This window comes from Podarcis pityusensis (genome assembly GCF_964106645.2).
Source record: "Podarcis pityusensis genome assembly, chromosome: 10".
NCBI lineage: Eukaryota > Metazoa > Chordata > Lepidosauria > Squamata > Lacertidae > Podarcis > Podarcis pityusensis.
Genome location: NC_138035.1, coordinates 7,558,994 through 7,583,433, shown reverse-complemented (window position 1 = coordinate 7,583,433; position 24,440 = coordinate 7,558,994). Strand labels below are relative to the sequence as shown.

The following is a 24,440-nucleotide window of genomic DNA, read 5'->3' as shown; positions in this document are numbered from 1 at the left end:
GGGTTATTTAGAGATCAGGGATTATTATTTAATTTTTTTCATGATATTCTTTATTGGTTTTCATTTGCACACTCCACATACACATATTGTATTACATTTCACATTTACACCTGCTCCCCAGAGCTGACTTCCCTCCTTCCCTCTTCTGGCCTTTTATATCACATCTAACTTTTTCGCATCGTCTTCATCCGTTTTGTATATTATTGTTCTTCTTTCGTATTTGTCCATAGAGTGTCTATAGTCAAATAAATCCTCCTGTATATACAATTCCTATTGTCCGTCTATATTCATTTACAACTACCGTTGGTTACATTAATCACATTGTACATTTTACTTTTCGTTATTTTCTTTATCCAGACATTTTCTTTGTATTTCACATTATGAGGTTTATTTCAGTTCTGCTGGTTTCACTATTTCTAAGGTAAGGAAGGACAGAGATCAGGGATTTTTAAAGAGTTTGGCCTCGAAGCAACACATCTTGGAGAGTTTTGTCCGGGCTGTCTTGCACAGGTCACTCTGAGGTCACTGTGTGGGAAGGTTGAGTTTTGCTCACTGATAAGCACCAAAATACGGATACACACATGAATTCAGGGGTTTGTGGGTGTTAGCTGAGGGGTAGCGCCTCTGCTGGGAGGGACATTGAAATATACTCGGAGTCGAGGGTGAATTTCATGCTCTTTATTCAGCTCATAGTAGCAATGAATGAAACTTTCCCCAAAACGTCTAGCTATATATACATTATTTACACAATGGGCCCCGTGTGATTGGCTAATTCCGGGCTGCTCCTGTAGGCCAATCAGGTTGCGGATTCACCCCCTCCAGAAGCCTGATTGGCTACTCCTACAGGCCAATCAGGTCGCTGATTCACTTCCACCTGGAGCTGGGTTGGGTGGCTCCTGCAGACCAATCAGACTGCTGCATTCTGGATCCTATTGTTCTAGGATTCAGCTCAGTACATAACAGACATGTTGTGTTTCTTCTGGGGTCGTGTGACCTGGGGCAAGGTGAGCTGAAAGGCAGGAGATGCATGCGCAGTTGGGAAAATCTTTGTTTCACATTTTTAGTGTGTGACATTTTAATGTATTTTTAATCTTTGAAGCCGCCCAGAGTGGCTGGGGAAACAAATAAATGATGGGTGGGGTACAAATAAATTATTATTATTATTATTAATATTAATATTTCATGCCTGGAGGTCTCAGGGCATACATGAATAAGTTTCTATACAGATTAGGCAGTTCTGTCCCTATAATTTCCAAAAGAAAAGCTTGTTGTTGTTTTTTACAAAAGTTATTTTAAACATCCTTTTCAGTTCATTATATATCATTTCCCAGAATCTTCTTTCTTGTAACTTGAATCCATTGCTTCAAGTCCTACCCTCTGGAGCAACAGGAAACAAGCTTGCTCCATCTTCCATGGGACAGTCCTTCAGATATTTGTAGATAGCTATCCTATCTCCTTTCAGTCTCCTTTTTTTCCAGGCTAAACATGAAGGTCAATAGAATTGTAGAGTTGGAAGGGACGTCAAGGCCTACCTAGTTCAGTGCCCTGCAACGCAGGAGCCACAGGAGATATATATGCACTTCCATACTGCCTCTTATTTATTTGGGTCTTGTATATGACAGATTGTTTTGGATGCCAACAAGAGCTCAGCGCTGGTGACGGATCTGAAACCAAACACCAAATATTTCTTCACTGTCATGGCTGTCTACTCTGACGTTCTGGGGGAGCCAGCCACTATCAAAGCGAAAACAAGTGAGTTTGTATTTTGCGAGCACCACCTTTGTGGGCAGGGTTGTTCCCACTCCCCTGCGTTGACAAGGCAGGCGAGGAAGACAGCTTGAAAACAGAATTCTGTTCTGAAAGCGTTCGACTTGTTTCCACACATGCACGGGCGCCATGTTTGCAGATGCTAATAGGGTGGACAGGGCAGTAATACTATGATAGAATAAGAGTTGCCATCCATGAGAACTTTAAAGCAGTCCTCACCAATGTGGTGTGCTTGGGACTACAGCTCCCATTTGCCCCATACCCTACATGGGGCTACCTTTGAAGGTGACCTGGAAACTACAACTAATCCAGAATGCGGCAGCTAGACAGGGGACTGGGAGCGGCTGCCGAGACCACATAACACCAGTCCTGAAAGACCTACATTGGCTCCCAGGACGTTTCCGAGCACAATTCAAAGTGTTGGTGCTGACCATGAAAGCCCTAAACGGCCTCAAAGGCCCAGTAGACCTGAAGGAACATCTCCACCCCCATTGTTCAGCCCGGACACTGAGGTCCAGCACCAAGGGCCTTCTGGCAGTTCCCTCACTTCGAGAAGTGAGGTTACAGGAAACCAGCAGAGGGCCTTCTCGGTGGTGGCACCCGCCCTTCCATCAGATGTCAAGGAAATAAACAACTATCTGACTTTTGGAAGACACCTGAAGGCAGTCCTGTTTAGGGGAGTTTTTAATGTTTGATGTTTTATTGCGTTGTTGTTGTTATTCTGTTGAGAGCCGCCCAGAGTGGCTGGGGAAACCTAGCTAGAAGGGCAGGTTGTTGTTGTTGTTGTTGTTGTTTATTAGTTGAGGGTAGGAAATTGGAGTTGTAATCCAAACTAGGCTGGACTGAGAAACTAGGCTTGAGAAAGGTTGCTGTAGAGACTTATTGGGTGTCCTTAATCAGAAAGAGGCATGACTGAGGAAAACCACCTTTGACAATTCTGATGGGAACTGACCAGATCTCTGCCCTCTGGACTGATCTTTGTGAATAAGGACTTGTTTGTTTTTGTATGTTTAGTAAATTTGTATACTGCCCTCCCTCCGAAGATCTCAGGGCAGTTCATAGCATAAAAATACAAAATAAAGACACAAAATGCGTAAGAGAAACAAAAACAAAACAAACCCGTAATGCCCCTTTAAATGTGCTGTGTAATTTATATACCTGCAAGGCATATATATTGCTTGCTTAGGAGATCTGTTTGTTGCACCGTGGATTCATTCTTCAGCCCGTGTCCTTTTGTTTTGAAGCATCCATACCTACGGTGACCCATTTCCGGGTCGTAGAAGAAGGACTGTTCAGCCTGAAAGTAGCTTGGACTCCTCCTTTGGGAAAACTGGAAGGCTACAAGGTCTACTTGCCAAGTAAGTCAGTGGAGACCCTGCTAGATTTGTGTGTTTGTCTGTGAGAAAATGCATTCAGGGAAAAGGAATACAGTGGTACCTCGGTTTTCGAACGTAATCCGTTCCGGAAGATGGTTCAACATTCAAAAACCGAGGCGCAAAGGGTGGTCTGTCAATTCAATATAGAAAACTGTGAAAAACAACAGATACACACAGCAGAAGCCGTTTGACTTCCGAGGCTCGTTCGAAAACTGAAACGTTCAGCAACAGAGACGTCCAAAAACCAACTTATTACCAAACCTAAAACCATGGAGAGACCTGGTCTGAATAGAGACATTGGATTCTTATCTCATTATACATGATAAAGCTATTTTTTAGCCATCTCACCCCTTGCTTTTCCCTGTAAGTCATTAACAGTCGTCAACAGGTTTACCACACCTATCAGCCAATCACCCATTCCCACCACCCTTCTCGTATCCCATCCTCTCACTATATATAAGGGTCTGGTGACTTCTGTTTCAGTGTATCTGAAGAAGTATGCATGCACACGAAAGCTCATACCAATAACAAACTTAGTTGGTCTCTAAGGTGCTACTGGAAGGAATTTTTTAATTTTGTTTCAAGGTTGGTGCTGTGGGTTAAACCACTGAGCCTAGGACTTGCCGATCAGAAGGTCGGTGGTTCGAATCCCCACGACGGGGTGAGCTCCCGTTGCTCGGTCTCAGCTCCTGCCAACCTAGCAGTTTGAAAGCACGTCAAAGTGCAAGTAGATAAATAGGTACCACTCTGGCGGGAAGGTAAACGGCGTTTCCATGCGCTGCTCTGGTTCGCCAGAAGCAGCTTAGTCATGCTGGCCACATGACCCGGAAGCTGTACGCCGGCTCCCTTGGCCAGTAAAGCGAGATGAGCGCCGCAACCCCAGAGTCGGTCACGACTGGACCTAACGGTCAGGGGTCCCTTTACCTTTTTTACCACTATAAGCCCAGGGTCTATAGCAGGCATAGGTAAACTCCAGCCCTCCAGATGTCTGGGACTACAATTCCCAGCATCTCTGACCACTGGTCCTGTTAGCTAGAGATGATGGGAATTGTAGTCCCAAACATCTGGAGGGCCAGAGTTTGCCTATGCCTGGTCTATAGCATGGTGCTTAGGGTCCCCAACGTGATGCCCAGGGGAACCACACTGCTCACCAAGGCTCTCCCCCCTACCCAATATTTTTCTTCTTTTTCCTCTTCTGGTTTGGTGGGTGGTCAACTCAACTCACTCTGGACAAATCCTGCCTTGACTCTGATCAGCCCAATTCAGTTTAGGATCCAAGATTTGTCTAGACTGGATGATCAGCCCAGCAAAACATCCATCCCACCAAAGAAAAATTGTCAGTGGTCAGAACGCCCCTTGGCAAAAATGTGCAAAACTCCTGCACGCACCCCAAAAACATGTAAAATTCAGACAGAAAAAGCAGGCCACACCCCTTCCCCCAATACAGCAAAGGCTCACTGAGAAATGCAGTGGAATATATTCTCAAAATCAGGACCCAAAAAACTCTTCAAACAGGAGATGTGGATGTTTCTGTGGGTCCACTGAGTCTGCTATTTGTGATTCTTCTGGTATTGCAACCTTTGAAAAGTCAAGGGGAAGGCTTGTTAATATGTCTGGTCAAAACCTTTGCAAATTAACCTTTGGATTTCGTATAAAAATGTGCAGCGATATTGTGGGTGGGAGGATTTTACAGCTACACCAGGGATTGCGATAGATAAAATCATCCTTTATTTATCCTGCCTATTTCCAGAATAAAACTCAAAGCAGCGTGAAGAGGGTTTGTAGGTCGGTAAGGACCGGATAAGTAGGTAGGGACACAGGTGGCGCCGTGGGTTAAACCACAGAGCCTAGGACTTGCCAATCAGAAGGTCGGCGGTTCGAATCCCCGTGACGGGGTGAGCTCCCATTGCTCGGTCCCTGCTCCTGCCAACCTAACAGTTCGAAAGCACGTCAAAGTGCAAGTAGATAAATAGGTACCGCTCCGGCGGGAAGGTAAACGGCGTTTCCGTGTGCTGCTCTGGTTCGCCAGAAGTGGCTTAGTCATGCTGGCCACATGACCCAGAAACTGTACGCTGACTCTCTCAGCCAATAAAGCGAGATGACCATCGCAACCCCAGAGTCGGCCACGACTGGACCTAATGGTCAGGGGTTCCTTTACCTTTAAGGACCGGATAGGCACCCCCTCCAGAAAGTTGTTGTTGTTTAGTCATTTAGTCGTGTCCGACTCTTCATGACCCCATGGACCAGAGCACGCCAGGCACTCCTGTCTTCCACTGCCTCTGCAGTTTGGTCAAACTCATGCTGGTCTCTTAGAGAACACTGTCCAACTATCTCGTCCTCTGTCGTCCCCTTCTCCTTGTGCCCTCCATCTTTCCCAACATCAGGATCTTTTCCAAGGAGTCTTCTCTTCTCATGAGGTGGCCAAAGTCTTGGAGCCTCAGCTTCAGGATCTGTCCCTCCAGTGAGCACTTAGGGCTGATTTCCTTAAGAATGGATCAGTTTGATCTTCTTGCAGTCCATGGGACTCTCAAGAGTCTCCTCCAGCACCAGAGTTCAAAAGCATCAATTATTTGTCGATCAGCCTTCTTTATGGTCCAGCTCTCACTTCCATACATCACTACTGGGAAAACCATAGCTTTAACTATACGGACCTTTGTTGGCAAGGTGATGTCTCTGCTTTTTAAGATGCTTTCTAGGTTTGTCATTGCTTTTCTCCCAAGAAGCAGGCGTCTTTTAATTTCGTGACTGCTGTCACCATCTGCAGTGATCATGGAGCCCAAGAAAGTAAAATCTCTCACTGCCTCCATTTCTTCCCCTTCTATTTGCCAGGAGGTGATGGGCCCAGTGGCCATGATCTTAGTTTTTTTGATGTTGAGCTTCAGACCATATTTTGTGCTCTCCTCTTTCACCCTCAGTAAAAGGTTCTTTAATTCCTCCTCACTTTCTGCCATCAAGGTTGTGTCATCTGCATATCTGAGGTTGTTGATATTTCTTCCGGCAATCTTAATTCCGGGTTGGATTTCATCCAGTCCAGCCTAATCCGGCTTAGCTTCACCGGAGTGGGGCATCGATGGGAGGTTGTCTCCTCTGAAGGAGCCGTTACGCAGCTTGGGGTCCATTCTGGATCCTTTGCTGTTGCTTGAGGCTCAAGTGGCCCAGTGACATGGAAAGCCTTCCCTCAGCTCTGGCTGGCTTCCTTTTTCCCAGCCCTAGCATGCAATGAAGACATAATATTTCCATGTGTATTTTGTCCTCCAGCCTGGTACCTGATGAGATAAAAGGTGGGGTAACACTCTTAATTATAATTCAATCCATTATTTCCCATTTCATCATATTAGATTTTTCCCATGTACAGTGGTACCTCGGGTTAAGAACTTAATTAGTTCCGGAGGTCCGTTCTTAACCTGAAACTGTTCTTAACCTGAGGTACCACTTTAGCTAACGGGGCCTCCCGCCGCTGCGCGATTTCTGTTCTCATCCTGAAGCAAAGTTCTTAACCCGAGGTACTATTTCTGGGTTAGCGGAGTCTGTAACCTGAAGCGTCTGTAACCTGAAGCGTCTGTAACCTGAAGCGTCTGTAACCTGAAGCATCTGTAACCTGAAGCATCTGTAACCCGAGGCTGTTTCATGTTCTGTGTCTAAGTTAATTCATTAACAGTACCAGGAAGTAAAAAAAAAGGTCCCCTGAGCATGTACAGAGTATTTACCCGTTGCAGTTGCATGGGACACATTTGAGACAGGAAGGATGATGATGCTGGGCTGGAAAAAACTGAGGAAAGGACGCCCCAAATGATCAAGGAGTTGAAGCCACTCAAGTCTGGGACATTTCCCTTTTGTTTCCTTTCTAAACCTGAAGATACCTCGTTCCCTTAAGCCTCCGCTTCCCAAATTTTCAGATGCCTGGGTCCCTTAGCTCCTTCCGGATTCCCAAACATTAAGCAGCCATTCCTTTCCTTTTTGCTGCCTTCTCCCCAAAAATTTCGTCCCAGCTGCTGAGTGGACTTGACTCGATTTGCTTTCGTTTCTCATGAGACCAGGGCCCTGCGGGGTCTGATTTCTTTCCGCAGGGCTTGTAAGACAGAGTTGTTCCACCTGGCCTTCGGCTTAGAATCAGTTTGATTCCTTCCTCTCTTTCTTTTTCCTTTCTCCTCCTTTGAAGAGGCTGCATCCTAATGTTTTAATGTTGCATTTTAAACTTGTTTTTTAAATTGTATTTTAATCAACATGTTTTTATTATTGGTTGTTAGCCGCCCTGAGCCCGGTCTTGGCTGGGGAGGGCGGGGTATAAATTATTATTATTATTATTATTATTATTATTATTATTATTATACCTCCTGCACAGCAAACAGGCCTGGGTCAACCTCAGAAAAGATTCTGGCCAGGGATGTCTCCTCGCATGTCCTTGATAACTTGCAGGAGGACACAAACTATACGGTCAGCATTTATGCCGTCTACCCAGAAGGGCCGAGTCAGGCGGCGTCAACGACTGGCAGAACTTGTAAGTCCTTCCAAATGTTTCTTTGTTGTTTTTCAGATCCGTTTCGGGAACAGGACCCCCACGTAGGGGGCTAGCGATTTCTAGGTCCGTTTGCCCAGAACTGGTATCCTTGTCAACATCCTTAGGTACTTGCCAGGGGCCTGGCATCCTTAGCTCAGCAGGTAGAGCATCGGTTTTGCATGCGGAAGGTGCCAGGTTCAAGTACCGGCATTTCCAGGTAGAGCTAGAGGAAACCCCTGTCTGAAATCCTGTTTAGCTGCTGTCAGTCAGTGCAGACATACTGGGGGGGCCTGATTGGGTATAAGGCAGCTTCTTGCAGAGGGTGGATTTTATAAGTATGTTTCATGTACCGTATTTTTCGCTCTATAGGACACACTTTTCCCCCTCCAAAAATGAAGGGGAAATGTGTGTGCGTCCTATAGAGTGAACGCAGGCTGTGCGGCTAAGCCCAAAACCAGAACAGGGAGACGGAGTGCTGCGCAGCACTCTGTCTCGCTGTTCTTGCTTGGGGATGGCTGCGCAAAGTCTCTGCAGGGCAGCGGGGTGCCTTCACCCCGCTGCCCTGCGGAGGCTACAAAGGCTGCGCTCTGGGGGCTTCAGGCAGCTATCTGCAAGCCTTCGGAGCACAGCAGGAGTTTCCGCTGTGCTCCGAAGGCGTGCGGATAACCGCATGAAGCCTGGAGAGCGAGAGGGGCCAGTGCACACCGATCCCTCTTGCTCTCCAGGCTTCGCTTCGCTGGAGAGGCGCTGCACAGTTTCCCTCTCTGCGCAGCGCCCCTTCAGTGAAGCGGGAGGAGAAATGGAAGGGGCTCCATTTCTCCTGCTGCTTCGCTGAAGGGGAACTGAGCAGAGAGGGGGAGAATTCCCCCTCCCCCCGTTCTCCCCTTCCTATGGTCCGGTGTGTCCTATAGAGCGAAAAATACGGTATATCCCACTTTTCCTCCAAGGACCTCCCCTCTTCCTCCTTTAATTGACACAATAACCCTGTGAGGCGGGTTAGGCTGAGATTTTTCCAAGGCCTCGCTGTGAGCTTCATGGCCGAGTGGGGATTTAAACCCTGATCTCTCCCAGGCTCTAGTCTGGCCCTCTGATCACTACACCACACTGGCTCCCTGGGAGCTACATGGCATGTATATTCCCCGTAACTTTCCAGGCTGAGAGTTTTGCGGAAAGTTAAAATAACGGCTCTGCTCGGCCACATCTGTTTCCGCAACAGATGACATTAGGGGATGGTGTACTAAGGTTTTGGCATCCAGTTCTTAACTAATACTAATACTAATACTAATACTAATACTAATACTAATACTAATACTAATACAGTGGACACTCAGGTTGTGAACGTGATCCATGTAGGATGCACGCTCGCAACCCGCAGCGTCCGCAAGCTGCAGTGGCATGTCTGCACATGCGCGGGTTGCGATTCGATGCTTCTGTGCATGCGCAAAGCACGACTTAGCACTTCTGCACATGCGCGGCCACCGAAACCCGGAAGTAACCTGTTCCGGTACTTCCGAGTTTCGGCAGTCCGCAACCCGAAAAAATGCAACCTGAAGCGTCTGTAATCCGAGGTATGACTGTACTACTAATAATTTATACCCCGCCCATCTGGCAGGGTTTCCCCATGCCACTTTGCGCGGCTTCTAACAGAATGTTAAAAACACAATGAAACATCAAACATTAAAAACTTCCCAAAACAGGGCTGCCTTCAGATGTCTTCTAAAAGTCAGGTAGTTGTTTATTTCCTTGACATGTGATGGGAGGGCGTTCCACAGGGAGGATGCCACCACCGAGAAGGCCCTCTGCCTGGTTTCCTGTAACTTCGCTTCTCGCAGTGAGGTAACAGCCAGAAGGCCCTCAGAGCTGGACCTCAGTGTCCGGGATGGACGATGGGAGTGGAGACGCTCCTTCAGGTATACTGGACTGAGGCCATTTAGGGCTTTCAAGGTCAGCACCAACACTTTGAATTGTGCTTGGAAATGTACTGTGAATGTTTGTTTCCTGCAGTAAAGCTGTTGCCTGTGGGAAACTTCGTGCTCCAGAATGCAACAACCAATACTATCCAGGCCAGATGGATGCAAGTCAGAGGTGCCTCCGGATACAGGCTGACGTGGGAGTCTTCAGGTAGAGAGCATCCTTACTTTGGTTCTTTGCAGGGAAGCGACCAAGCACTCACTAAAGAATGTGGCTTTTCAATAATAGTCAAATCTGGGGGCCAGAAAACCTGTGACGTTGATTATGGTGTTATAGAGGGTTTTTTTTGGGGGGGGGTAGTCCTTCTAAACCAGCGGTTCTCAACCTGTGGGTCCCCAGATGTTGTTGGACTACAACTCCCATCATTCCTAGCCAGCATGACCAGTGGTCAGGGATGATGGGAGTTGTAGTCCAATAACATCTGGGGACCCACAGGTTGAGAACTGCTGTCCCTAGAATGGTAGGATTTTGATTAATTGGGATATGGACGAAAGTAAAAGCTGCAGAGCTGTGCCAGGCAAGGAATTCCTAAGCTGGCTTCCACAAACCAGCCTGGCTGGCCTTTCGGAAGAGCAAATCTGTTAACGTGACAAAAGGGGTTGATGGGGCCATCCGAGACGAACCCTTTGGACTGGGGAGACAGGTGATTGGGGTGTGTGTGTTTGAGGTGTCAGGAAAAGAGAGGCTTTTTTGAGCAAGGGGAGCTGGGAAGAAGGAGGAAGAGGAAAGACTGGGATCCATCTTGGGAAGGTTGGCTGGGAAAGATGCCTTGGACTCCATGGCTAGGGGGCAAGCCCCTCTCAAAATGACTCCTTTCCGGGTTTGAAATGTTCACGTTCCAAGTTGTTCGAGAACTAAGCTGTTCAAAAACTGAGGTACCACTGTATTTATTTTTCCCAGTTTGAACTGTATTTATTTTCCCCCCGGTAGTGATTTTCTTGGGTCAATATGAGAGTACCCCTAAACATTTTAAATTTTTTTGGAAAAAAAGCACTGAGATATATAAAATTATATATTAATGGAAAGATAATTTAATGAAGAATGTAATGCGATAACTTTTATGAAGGATTATTTATTACAACAGCAGTCATAAAGAAGAAATGTGAAACACACAGGAAAAAAATGAGATATGCAGGTTAAATTGCTGTGTTGGCACTTTGCGATAAATAAGTGGGTTTTGGGTTGCAGTTTGGGCACTCTGAAAGGTTTGCCATCACTGCCCTATACAAAATTGCAGCTACAAAGCTGCCCCTCTGATGCCAATCAGGGCTGCTGGCGGGGCGGCGACGGCAAATGACTAAATTCTTCATATGCCTATGCCTGGGTCGTGATCCAAATCAGACACACGCACACTGTGCACATTGTTGCTCCACCCACTTTTCCTCTGTCCCCGCCCACCCCGGCATGTAGTCCCAAATGTGATGCAGATCTGAATTCAGAAACGGCAATATTCAACAGCTAGGAGGAGGTGCATTTAGACTCCCAAAACACTCTGCAAGTGACCGTAGAGTGGGCATTTGGAGCAAAAGCACTGAAGAAACAGTGTGCAGGATGAAACCGTAGCACATCTGAGGTTCAGTGTGGATCAAAGTGAAGCAGGATTTTTCGAACACGCCTGGGGGGCACACGCAGCCCCCGGAATGAGACAGACCTCTCTGGGTGTCTTCCTGATGAAGCGCAGCCCAGGATGTTCACAAATCAGTCCTGGCACGCACTTGCGACACATATCAAAAGACATGTGCACGCTCACTCAGCAGAGTATAGCAGAAACGATCGTGGAGCGTGAGTGTAGCCTTCTAAGTGATTTATTAAGCAATATATATAGGACAAAGCAACCATGGAGTCCTCTCACTTCTCCTTCAAGAGAGAGAGAGAGAGTAAGGTAAAGGTAAAGGGACCCCTGACCATTAGGTCTAGTCGTGACCGACTCTGGGGTTGCGGCGCTGATCTCACTTTATTGGCCGAGGGAGCCAGCGTACAGCTTCCGGGTCATGTGGCCAGCATGACTAAGCCACTTCTGGCGAACCAGAGCAGCGCACGGAAACACCGTTTACCTTCCCGCTGGAGCGGTACCTATTTATCTACTTGCACATTGACGTGCTTTTGAACTGCTAGGTTGGCAGGAGCAGGGACCGAGCAACGGGAGCTCACCCCGTCACGGGAATTCGAACCGCCAACCTTCTGATCGGCAAGTCTTAGGCTCTGTGGTTTAACCCACAGCGCCACCCACATCCCACGAGAGAGTAAAGAAAAGTACAAAAATACAGTACAGCGGAAGAGAAATAAGACTGACTTCCATTCTCACACTTTCCAAGCCTAGAAAGTATGTACGCTTTATGTGTGTTAACTGGTTAACCGACACCAGTGGGTCTTGTGTCCTCGAGAACTGTTTTGTGAATCACCAGGGTTAGTTAGCTACTTATTTGTTGTTGTTGTTGTTTAGTCGTTTAGTCATGTCCGACTCTTCGTGACCCCCTGGACCAGAGCATGCCAGGCACTCCTGTCTTCCACTGCCTCCCGCAGTTTGGTCAAACTCATGCGGGTCTTTTTGAGAACACTGTCCAACCATCTCGTCCTCTGTCGTCCCCTTCTCCTTGTGCCCTCCATCTTTCCCAACTTCAGGGTCTTTTCCAGGGAGTCTTCTCTTCTCGTGAGGTGGCCAAAGTCTTGGAGCCTCAGCTTCGGGATCTGTCCTTCCAGTGAGCACTCAGGGCTGATATCCTTAAGAATGGATAGGTTTGATCTTCTTGCAGTCCATGGGACTCTCAAGAGTCTCCTCCAGCACCAGAATTCAAAAGCATCAATTATTCGGCGATCAGCCTTCTTTCTGGTCCAGCTCTCACTTCCATACATCACTACTGGGAAAACCATAGCTTGAACTATACGGACCTTAGTTAAAGCTATGGTTTTCCCAGTAGTGATGTATCACTGTCTGCAATTTTCTGCATTTCGTTTCTGCCTGATCCTCCTGTTTACAATTCCACGTGTGCATCCCCCAAAACATTGTGTATGTGTCTACACCTGCAACTCAGAATCTAACACTCAGTGCATCTGATGCAGCAGACTGTAGCCTGTGAAAGCCCGAGAACATAATAAATTTGTTTTCCGGAGGCTTTGAGTTTGTTATGTGTGAGAGCACCTGGAGTCTCAAGTGGCGCAGCCTCTGGAGAGCTGCATAAACCTGCTTTCTCCCCTTTTTTCTCTGAACGCACAGATAGCTCTCAACTAGGCTTGTTACTATGGAGATTCGGAAACCTACGAATGAGCAAGCTTAGGTCATTGTCAATTGGAGCAAGAGGGCAGCTATCTTCCAATTCATGCGCGCAATTTGTTTAACCTCCGCGCCCCCAGAGACGCCAGGTGTATTCTGGTTCGAAGAAGAAGTTTCTCAGTGGAAAAGAGTTTTTTTTAAATTAAAAAAAACAAAAAAAACAGGCTAGGAGGTGAGGATTGAAAAGGAAAAGAAATAAAGGAAGCTCTTTGAACAGGAAGGAAAAGCGAAAGAGCTCATTTGCTCGGATCAGAAAAATGAGTAAATGTTGCCACCTAGTGCTGGAACAAAATGCAGCCAACTTTGTTATTTCATGGCGGAAAATAATTTACAGAGGGCTGTGCTGTATTCCTGCTATATTAGCAGACTATAACACTAATAATAATAATAATATAATTTATTATTTATACCCTGCCCATCTGGCTGGTACTCCCCAGCCACTCTGGGCGCCTTCCAACCAAATATTAAAAACAATACAGCATCAGACATTAAAAACTTCCCTAAACAGGGCCGCCTTTAGTTGTCTTTTAAAAGTAAAATAGTTGTTTATTTCCTTGACATCTGCTGGGAGGGCATTCCACAGGGCGGGCGCCACTACCGAGAAGGCCCTCTGCCTGGTTTGCTGTAACCTCGCTTCTCGCAAGGAGGGAAGCTCCAGAAGGCACTCGGAGCTGGACCTCAGTGTCCGGTCCGGACGATGGGGGTGGAGACGCTCTTTCAGGGATACTGGACCAAGGCCATTTAGGGCTTTCAAGGTGAGCACTAACCCTTTGAATTGTGCTCGGAAACATATTGGGAGCCAATGTAGGTCTTTCAAGACCGGTGTTATGTGGCCCCGGCGGCCACTCCCAGTCACCAGTCTAGCTGCCGCATTCTGAATTAATTGCAGTTTCCGGGTCACCTTCAAAGGTAGCCCCATGTAGAGAGCATTGCAGTAGTCCAAGCGAGAGATAACTAGAGCATGCACCACTCATGCACTTATCTTTTAAAAGAAATTAATTAGAAGCCACAGGGAGGGGGAAATCATTCACCCTCTTGGGTTATTTTATTTATTTTATATCAGTGATTTTCAACCTTTTCAAACTCAAGACCCACTTCTAACAAAGACACACAATCCAGGACCCATTTCTTAACTTTTTGCCATATTTTTGAATGATTATAGTCCTCCTGTATGTTTTCTTTTATGTGGTTTGTAACAATTAAGTAAAACTGAATGACTGTGTCATAAAATGATGTATGCCTAAAAAGTGTGTCACCAACATGAAAAAGTTTGGAAAGCTCTGCATCAAACATTAAAAACCTCCTGATACAGTTTATAGTCCCACAGACAATGATTTTTTTCTTTTCTTTTCTTTTCTCAAGGTTGGCAGAAAGTTTGTAGGTATGCTTAGGGTGGCAGGAGAGGATATATTGTTTATTAATATCCTTCCTAACTTGCGCTAGCAAGTTTCTTTATGTAGCAGAGTTGCATTTCCCTTTCTTACATGCACAGCAGATAGCTGGTTGCAGGCTCGTATGAGTCTCTCACTATTATACAATTCTCTCTCAGATTGAATTGTACGTTCCTGATAAGTTCCCCTTAATCCCTCTTAAAAGAATAAAGACATGACAATCTTATTTAAAGTCAATAAACGAAGTTTACTCACATCAGTTCACAGTTGGATTCCTGAAGGCAGACTTAGTTACAAATATGTACCTGTGGATCTACCCCATGTGGGGGAATAATCCCAGTGCTTCTGCCAGCTGAGAGCTAGCAGAGCAGTCCTAGCTAAAAGCTGGTCAAACGAAGAAGGAAGTAAAAAAGAGAGAGTGCTGTATGACTTGTCCTTTTGTTACCTGGACAGGTAAGGTCACGCCCAACTCTAGTCACATGCAAGGAAGGATGCTCCAGCCAGGAGGAACAGGAAATTTCGACTGGCTGGACCAACATCCCTATGCATGTCCACTCTAGGAAAACAAGGAATGTTGTATTTGACTGCTCCCAGTGGATTACATCCCACAAAATTGCACAGTCCAATCTCTCTGGTGCCTTGCAAAGAGAAACACTGAATCTTTATTTCTCACATCTTTGCAGAAGGCAGCATCCAGAACGTGAACTTGGGTGACACTTACAGCTACTACAGGATTCAAGGTCTGCAGCCAGGCAATGAATACATCGTCACGGTGAATCCGGTCTTTGGCGCCATTGAGGGACCGATAGTCACTGCGAAGGCAACAACCTGTAAGTCTCACCACTGTGGAAGAAAATTCATGTAATCCTGCAAGAAATGTTGGCCACCATAGCGATGGCACTAGCAAGTTCGAGATCAGATTGCTGCAATGCACTCAATGTGGGGCTTCCTTTGAGATGCACTTAGTGCAGAATGCTGCAACATAATCGCTGATGGGAGCAGCCAGGAACTCCTTTGACTCTGGGTCCCACCTCGCATGCCAACTTTGACGGGTGGGTGGGACAACTAAATAATAATAATAATAATAATAATAATAATAATAATTTAATTTATATCCCTCCCATCTTGCCGTGTTTCCCAGCCACTCTGGGTGGTTTAAAGGTAAAGGTAAAGGGACCCCTGACCATTAGGTCCAGTCGTGGCCGACTCTGGGGTTGCGGCACTCATCTCGCTTTATTGGCCAAGGGAGCCGGCATACAGCTTCCGGGTCATGTGGCCAGCATGACTAAGTTCTGGTGAATCAGAGCAGCACACAGAAACGCAGTTTACCTTCCCGCCAGAGTGGTACCTACTTATCTACTTGCCCTGGTGTGCTTTCAAACTGCTAGGTTGGCAGGAGCAGGGACTGAGCAACGGGAGCTCACCCCGTCACGGGGATTCGAACCACCGACTTTCTGATCAGCAAGTCCAGGCTTTGTGGTTTAACCCACAGCACCACCTGCGTCCCAATGGGTGGCTTATAACATACATAAACACACAACAAAGCATCAAGCATATATATATATATATATATATATATATATCCTATACGAGCAACAAACAAGCCAATAAATCAACAGAAACCAATAACAGTAATAACAATAATAAACAGATTGCAGTTATACCCAAATTAAAATAACTGCCAACCCCAACTAAACATTTATCCAACAAATCAACACCACAAAAACAAAACAGAGGAACCAAAATTAGAACTGTTTAAACATTTAAAAACATTTCAGCCAGTTGTCCCAACCCAAGAGTTGTTCCAGCAACGTCCTGTCGACAAAATGACGTCATTTTGACAGCACATGAGTGAAAGGTGGCTTGTTCTGCCCAGCTGTAAGAATCCCTTCCATACGATTTACAGGCCAACAGCCGCCTGGTTGTTTGGCACCTGGGAACCAGAGTTCAAGGGCCACTGCCAGCCCTATGCTTGGCGCTTGCCAACAACTGGCACCCTCTGCTTGGCACTTCCTCCCCAACAACCAATGGGGAGAAGAGGAAGAAGAAGCCTGCATTACGCAAGCATTCCCTGCATGAGGGATAAGCCTCTCTTGCAAGCAATGCCTGCAAGAAAAAATGAGGCTGGTTGCTTTGGCTGTGCAGGCCTGTTACCAAGGGAGAGGAGAAGGAGGTGGCCCAGCCGGGTGCTTTCTTAGTGCCCATATTCCGTTGTGAACATTCATTTGCAAAATAATAGACCCAGTTTTAGAGAAGCAGCCGGATGTTCCTGCATCCCTCCCCCCAGAATGAGCATCTCCTTGACCCAACATGTTGGAACTGCATCCTGATCTTTCCACTTTCTCTTGCCTCTTCAATGTTCATTGCAGTGTCGTCCAGCACCGTGCAGATTTTGAAAGCAACCGAGGTCACCATCAGTTCTGTGCTGGTTTCCTGGAACGCGGTGCCCGGGGCGACTGGGTACCGGGTGGCGTGGGGCCCAACGCCAGGTAAGAGAACCGTCACTGCAAAGTGCTCTGATCTCTGGGTCACTGTATGTGGGGCTGCCCTTGGAGCTGATCTGGAGGGTACGGCTGGTGCAGAATGCAGTGGTTAGGCTCAGGGCCGGATTTAGGTTTGATGAGGCCCTAAGCTGCTGAAGGTAATGGGGCCCTTGATATGTCCAGCTGTCCTTTGTCAACAACAAATTGTCGCTGTTTTTTGTGTGGAATATACAGTGGTACCTCGGGTTAAGAACTTAATTTGTTCTGGAGGTCTGTACTTAACCTGAAACTGTTCTTAACCTGAAGCACCACTTTAGCTAATGGGGCCTCCTGCTGCCACTGCGCCATCACTGCACGATTTCTGTTCTCATCCTGAAGCAAAGTTCTTAACCCGAGGTAAAATTTCTGGGTTAGCGGAGCCTGTAACCTGAAGCGTATGTAACCTGAAGCGTCTGTAACCTGAGGTACCACTGTATGCTATATGGGAATTTATGGACCCACTAGGTATCTAAAGCCATTTGCACATAACAAAATATGTATTTTATCAAAGTATTTGTTGAACTGAAATACAGCCATACCTCGGGTTACAGAGGCTTCAGATTGCGTTTTTTCGGGTTACAGACCCGCCAAAACCTGGAAGTACCGGAACGGGTTACTTCCGGGTATTGGGGGTCGTGCATGCGCAGAAGTGCTAAATCGCGCTTTGCGCGTGCGCAGAAGCACCGAATAGCAACCTGCACGTGCACAGACGCGCCACTGCGGGTTGCAAATGTGCATCCCGCATGGATCACGTTCACAACCCGAGTGTCCACCATACAATTAAGAAGTATATTAATAATGAAATACAGATAAGAAGTATATTAGTAGTGAAATAATTACTAAGCTCTAACTTAAAATGATTTTTTATTCATAACGAACTTAATAATGCAAACACATTGGCATTTGGCAATAAAACAGTTTCTTCAGAAACACAATTTACAAAGACTCATAATCTAGTCTCTAGAAACTTGCTATAACATGAAATAATAATAGGTGTAAATATATGATGCAAACTACTAATAATTATAAACAACAGAATGTAGGCACCCTATATATAGAAAGGAGCAAACCAGTGATATTTTAGGGAGCAGGCTAGCAGGCGGGGCCAATGACTTATATCATAGGAGCCTACACAACACAAAACAATGTTGCTGTATGTAGGTTTTATTTTATTTGTTTTTTATCTTATATTTTGGAAATATACATCCAAGTTTTTTCCCCTTTATATTTTTTGGGGGCCCCAAGAGAGTGGGGCCCTAAGCTATAGCTTGTTTAGCTTATACATAAATGTGGCACTGGTTAGGCTGCTGATAGGGGCCGGTGGCTGGCAGCATGTGGTAAAGGTAAAGGTAAAGGTAAAGGGACCCCTGACCATTAGGTCCAGTCGCGGACGACTGGGGTTGCGGTGCTCATCTCGCTTTACTGGCCGAGGGAGCCGGCATACAGCTTCCGGGTCGTGTGGCCAGCAGGACTAAGCCGCTTCTGGCGAACCAGAGCAGCGAGGGCTGGTGGCATGGAAATAACTTTTATAAATAAATGGAAACTACAGTGGTACCTCGCAAGATGAATGCCTCGCAAGACGAAAAACGCGCAAGACGAAAGAGTTTTCCGTTTTTTGAGTCGTTCCGCAAGACGAATTTCCCTATGGGCTTGCTTCGCAAGACGAAACGTCTTGCGAGTTCTTGCGAGTTTGTTTCCTTTTTCTTAAAGCCGCTAAGCCGTTAATAGCCGCTAAGCCACTAATAGCCGCTAAGCCGTTAATAGCCACTAAGCCGCTAATAGCTGCTAAGCCGCTAAGCCGCTAATAGCCGTGCTTCGCAAGACGAAAAAACCGCAAGACAAAGAGACTCGCGGAACGGATTAATTTCGTCTTGCGAGGCACCACTGTACATAAAACACACACACTGAGGATTCTGCTCTCCGTCTTTTACCTGTTTCTGTGTGTTCCAAGAGTTCTTCGGAAGAGACCGACCCCGGCAGCTTGCTCTGAACAGTTCCAATACAGCTTACCGCCTGCAAAATTTGGCTGATAGTACGGAATATGTGATTTCGCTGTATGTCCTTTTCGGTTCGGTAGAGGGTCCGGGGATCACCATTACTGCGAGGACCTGTGAGTACATTTGCATCGCAGACAAAAAAAGAACTGGACCTCCTTTCCACCATGCATAATAATAATAATAATAATAATAATATTTATACCCCGCCCATCTGGCTTGGTTTCCCCAGCAACTCTGGCGGCATCCAACATAATATTAAAATACCATAGTCCGTCAAACATTAAAAGCTTCCCTAAACAGGGCTGCCTTCAGATGTCTTCTAAAAGTCTGGTAGTTGTTTTTCTCTTTGACGCCTGGTGGGAGGGCGTTCCACAGGGCGGGTGCCACCACCGAGAAGGCCCTCTGCCTGGTTCCCTGTAGCTTTGCTTATCGCAGTGAGGGAACCGCCAGAAGGCCCTCGGCGCTGGACCTCAGCATCCGGGCTGAACGATGGGAGTGGAGACGCTCCTTCAGGTATACTGGGCCGAGGCCGTTTAGGGCTTTAAAGGTCAGGACCAACACTTTGAATTGTGCTTGGAAACGTACTGGGAACCAATGTAGGTATTTCAAGACCGGTCTTATGTGGTCTCGGCGGCCGCTCCCAGTCACCAATCTAGCTGCCGCATTCTGGATTAGTTGTAGTTTCCGGGTCACCTTCAAAGGTAGCATATAGAGTGCATTGCAGTAGTCCAAGCAAGAGATAACCAGAGCATGCACCACTCTGGCGAGACAGTCCGCAGGCAGATAGGGTGTCAGCCTGCGTACCAGATGGAGCTGATAAACAGCTGCCCTGCAAACAGAATTGACCTGTGCCTCCATGGACAGCTGTGGGTCCAGAATGACTCCCAGGCTGCGCACCTGGTCCTTCAAGGGCACAGTTACCCCATTCAGGACCAGGGAGTCCCCCACACCTGCCCGCCCCCTGTCCCCCCAAAACAGTACTTCTGCATACAATATCATTCCAAACTGACTTCTTGAGAGCTTGAGATTTTGCTGCCCCTGTCCCCCCCTTCCATTCAGGTTGTGAGTTCCTCTTAAGAAACCTTCCTCCACTAGCCAATGCTTAATACACAAGGGAGGGTTGCATTTTGCATCTTCCAAATTCCGGAAAAGGTGGGATGCTAAAAAATTGTAACATGGCTTGGGAATTCCAAAGATATTTTGGTTCAACTAATATGATTTTGTTTTGCTTGGAATATAAGATGTGTGTAAAATTGCAATCATTTAAAACGATTGCCAGATACTTGCAGTTTTATTATTACTATTATAATGATGATGATGATGATGATTAAGCATTGTCTGGCATTTTCAGAAGGTAAACGTTGTCCAGACACAAAAAATAATAGCAGGTTTGAATTCCTCACACCCAAAAGCATACTTTTAAGGCCTCTTGCTGAAGAAGTTTGCAAAATTTGAGTTTCACCCCCTAAAATGATAGACCCTATCAGGGTCGGATTTAGGTTTGATGAGGCCCTAAGCTACTGAAGGTAATGGGGTCCTTTATATATTCAGCTGTCCTTTGTCAACAACAAATGGTCACTGTTTTTTGTGTTGAATATGGTAATTTATGGACCTAACAGGTATCTCAAGCCATTTGCACATGTTGCCATGCAATCAGTCCATGCAGAATGTAGGCACCCTATATATAGATATTAGCAAACCAGTGATATTTTAGGGAGTAGGCTAGCAGGCGGGGGCCATTACTTATATCATAGGAGCCTAAAGATAAAAGTAAAGGGACCCCTGACCATTAGGTCCAGGCGCAGACGACTCTGGGGTTGCTGCGCTCATCTCGCTTTACTGGCTGAGGGAGCCGGCGTTCAGCTTCCGGGTCATGTGGCCAGCATGACTAAGCTGCTTCTGGCGAACCAGAGCAGCACACGGAAACACCGTTTACCTTCCCACCAGAGTGGTACCTATTTATCTACTTGCACTTTGACGTGCTTTCAAACTGCTAGGTTGGCAGGAACAGGGATCGAGCAACGGGAGCTCACCCCGTCGCGGGGATTCGAACCGCCGACCTTCTGATCGGCAAGCCCTAGGCTCTGTGGTTTAACCCATAGCGCCACTTATATCATTGGAGCCTACACTACACAAAACACTGTTGCTTTATGTAGGTTTTATTCTGTTTTTTTCTTATATTTTAGAAATGTACATCCAGGTTTTTACCCTTTATATTTTTGGGGGGCCCCCAAGAGAGTGGGGCCCTAAGCTGTAGCTTGTTTAGATCCGGCACTGGACCCTATTAACATACCCCTTTTCTTGGCAGCTCCTCTGGGTTACGTGACTCATTTCAAGGCAACCTCTTTCACGAGCTCCTCCATCTCCCTGTCCTGGAGCGCTGTCCCTGCAGCCAACAAATATAAGATTGTCTGGAAACCATCTGGAACCGAGCTAGGTATGTTGACGTCTGTCCTTGGCATTTGTCCACATAAAATACCCTCTGTAACAAAAAGCCTAAGGGTGCTTCATGCGAAGTGTGACCATATGAGATAACTTAGTTCAGGGGTGGGAAACCTTTTTCAGTCTGAGGGCCAAATTCCATTCTGGGTGACCTTTCAGGGGCCACATGACAGCAGTAGGTGGAGCCAAAGGCTAAAGTGGGGAGGGCAACAAATGTAAAATTTATCTTTGTTCAGTAGGCTACTTTCTGCACCCCCACCCTGTTAGGTTTCTGTTTGTGCCACTGGGCAGTGCTTGAAGTCACAAGACTCTGTTTACATTCCAGAGATTCCAGACTGTTGGAAGTCTCACGGGAGACAGGAGACAGATGTTGATATTACTGGTTTCCTGTTTCTTTGTACCAGTTGCCTCTCTGCTTTCACAGAGAGAGGATGTATATTTTGTGGGAATGTTCAGGGATGCAGGAGAGGATATATTGACTGATTATATCCTTATCCAACTTGTGTTAACAAGTTCCCAAAATATCAGCAGAGTAAAACATTCCCCTTTATTTTAAGTTTGCAAGGGCAGCGTTTGCTCAGGCTTGCTTAAGCCTCTATAATAATCACTCTGGTAATTTCCCCTTATTCCCTCTTAAAATAGAAGACACGACACAGTCCTTTACAAAAGTATAAAAAGAGTTTACTCACATTCTGTTCACATCAGATCCCAGAAGGCAGACTTAAACTTAGTGAAGTAATATACATTTGGATTCTATCTTATAAGAAGATAGTCCCTTTCTCCTCTCTTGGCTGGGAGCCAAGAGGGCATCTTTAGCTTAGTAGATGTTGCTTCTTCGAAGAGAAGAGAAGAGAAGAGACAAGAGAGGCAAGAGAGGTAAGAGAGAGATGGCTGCCCCTGCCCTGTGCTTTTATCATTACCTGCACAGGTGAGGCCACACCCACCTCTAGTCACATGCGGAGGAAGTCTGTCCCAGCCCAGAGGGAAACAGGAAGTTTACCTGCTGGCTGGACAAACATCCCTCCCCATGTCTAAACATGTATACTCTAGGAATGTTGTAATTGACTGCTCTTGTGTTTTACATCCCACATATTTCTCTTCTGTCTGCGTAGTTAGAAATAAAACTCTTAGCAATGTAGCTCATATTTCTCATCCTTCGCTGCTGCTTGTATACTCTGCGTAATGGGAATGTGCCTGGGGCCTCATCAAAGGCTCAGGTTGTTAATTACCATCGGAGGACTCAACTGGAGGAGTAGCTCGGTCGAACGCAAGTTCCGACACACCCACCCCTCTAGGTCCTCCATGCAGACAAGCAAGAGACGTTATCAGAGTTTAAGCACACATTGTGAAAGACTGGTACTGTTGTACCTGGGATCCCAAATGCCTTGCGAGTTGAACGTTTTCACTCCCAAATGCCACAAACCTGGAAGTGAGTGTTCTGGTTTGCGAACATTCATTGGAACCTGAATGTCCGATGCAGCTTCTGATTGGCTGCAAGAGCTTCCTGCAGCCAATCAGAAGCCGTGCCTTGGCTTCCGAATGTTTTGGAAGTTGAACAGACTTCCGGAACGGATTCCATTCGACTTCCAATGTACTGTACAACTGTACTGATGAATTGGAAGTAGAAATATACAATCCCCTTTAATCAATTGATTGATGACATGTTAACCCTCGCAACATATGAACTTATAGACATAGACTTTGTTTGGATAAATATACTGACATTTGGAATTAGTTTCTACAGAAGATATGTTGTTATTAATAGTCATAAATATATTAGGACAATATTATTATTCCTATGCATGGAAATGTAACAGATACTAGTATCTCTTTGACATCTGGTGGGAGGGAGTTCCACAGGGCAGGCGCCACTACCAAGAAGGCCCTCTGCCTGGTTCCCTGTAACTTGGCTTCTCGCAGCGAGGGAACCGCCAGAAGGCCCTCGGCGCTGGACCTCAGTGTCCGGGTAGAACGATGGGGGTGGAGACGCTCCTTCAGATATATTGGACCGGGGCCGTTTAGGGCTTTAAAGGTCAGCACCAACACTTTGAATTGTGCTTGCAAACATACTGGGAGCTAATGTAGGTCTTTCAGGACTGGTGTTATGTGGTCTCAGCGGCCGCTCCCAGTCACCAGTCTAGCCGCCACTTTTTGGATTAGCTGTAGTTTCCGGGTCACCTTCAAAGGTAGCCCCACATAGAGAGCATTGCAGTAGTCCAAGTGGGAGATAACCAGAGCATGCACCACTCTGGTGAGACAGTCTGCGGGCAGATAGGGTCTCACATGTAGTTAGAGCCTCAGATTGTAAGCTCTGGGAAAGGGTCATGGATACTGATGAATTATAACAACAGCAACCGGCTGTTTTGCAAGGAGGAAAGCAAACTTGGCTGTTGGTATTTCTGTTTCAGAGAAAGACACTGCTCAGAGCCATCTCCTAGACAGCGGAGTTCTTGCTTACCGTTTGGAAAATTTGCTGCCTGATACCCAGTACACCATTGGGATTTGTGCTGTGTTTGGAGCCTCCGATGGAAGAGTCGTGACCCTTACTCAAGGCACCGGTAACTGCAGGGTTTGCAAGGGAACATTACTGAGCTGGGGCAGTGAATTATTTTGCTGTGGCTAAGGTAGTAAACATTAAGTCATGGGCTAGTCTTGCATTCTTGGCTAGCTGCCACACAGCAAATTGTGCAAGAGCCGAGCTTACTATAAATCGCCTTGTGTCTCTCTATAGCAGGGTTTCGGAAACCCACAAGCAAGAACTGGACGTGCGGCCTTCTGGTTGCAAAGCAGCTACCCCACGACTGAACTATGGGTGGACCTAAACTAAAGGGCATAGAATCATAGAAATTGTAGAGTTGGAAGGGACCCCAAGGGTCATCTAGTCCAACCCCCTGCAATGCAGGAATATCAGCTAAAGCATCCTTGACAGATGGCTGCCCAACCTCTGCTTAGAAACCTCCAAGGAAGGAGAGCCCACAATCTCACAAGGGAGACCATTCCACTGTTGAACAGCTCTTGCTGTCAGAACGTTTTTCCGTACTTCTAGTCGGAATGTCCTTTCTTGTAAAACTTGAAGCCATTGGTTCGAGTTGTACCCTCCAGAGCAGGAGAAAAACAAGCTTGTTCCTTGAGATATTTGAAGATGGCATGAAGGAGGCTGGTTTGTGTGTCTGACAGTTTCTTTCCAAGGACATCGTTCTCTGAA

The 24,440-nt window shown here is 46.4% G+C and overlaps 1 protein-coding gene across 1 annotated transcript in view; it reads left to right on the top strand.

The window, feature by feature from the left end:
* Positions 1-24,440, top strand: part of LOC308457810 (uncharacterized protein) — a 238,705-nt gene that overhangs the window by 29,812 nt on the left and 184,453 nt on the right. Inside the window, exons 8-16 of the mRNA XM_080971981.1 lie at positions 1,623-1,752; positions 3,012-3,125; positions 7,486-7,641; positions 9,646-9,762; positions 14,958-15,104; positions 16,644-16,763; positions 18,748-18,906; positions 21,102-21,230; positions 23,644-23,793. Coding sequence (XP_080828107.1) covers positions 1,623-1,752; positions 3,012-3,125; positions 7,486-7,641; positions 9,646-9,762; positions 14,958-15,104; positions 16,644-16,763; positions 18,748-18,906; positions 21,102-21,230; positions 23,644-23,793 — 1,222 coding nt within the window. The remainder of the gene's footprint in view (positions 1-1,622; positions 1,753-3,011; positions 3,126-7,485; positions 7,642-9,645; positions 9,763-14,957; positions 15,105-16,643; positions 16,764-18,747; positions 18,907-21,101; positions 21,231-23,643; positions 23,794-24,440) is intronic.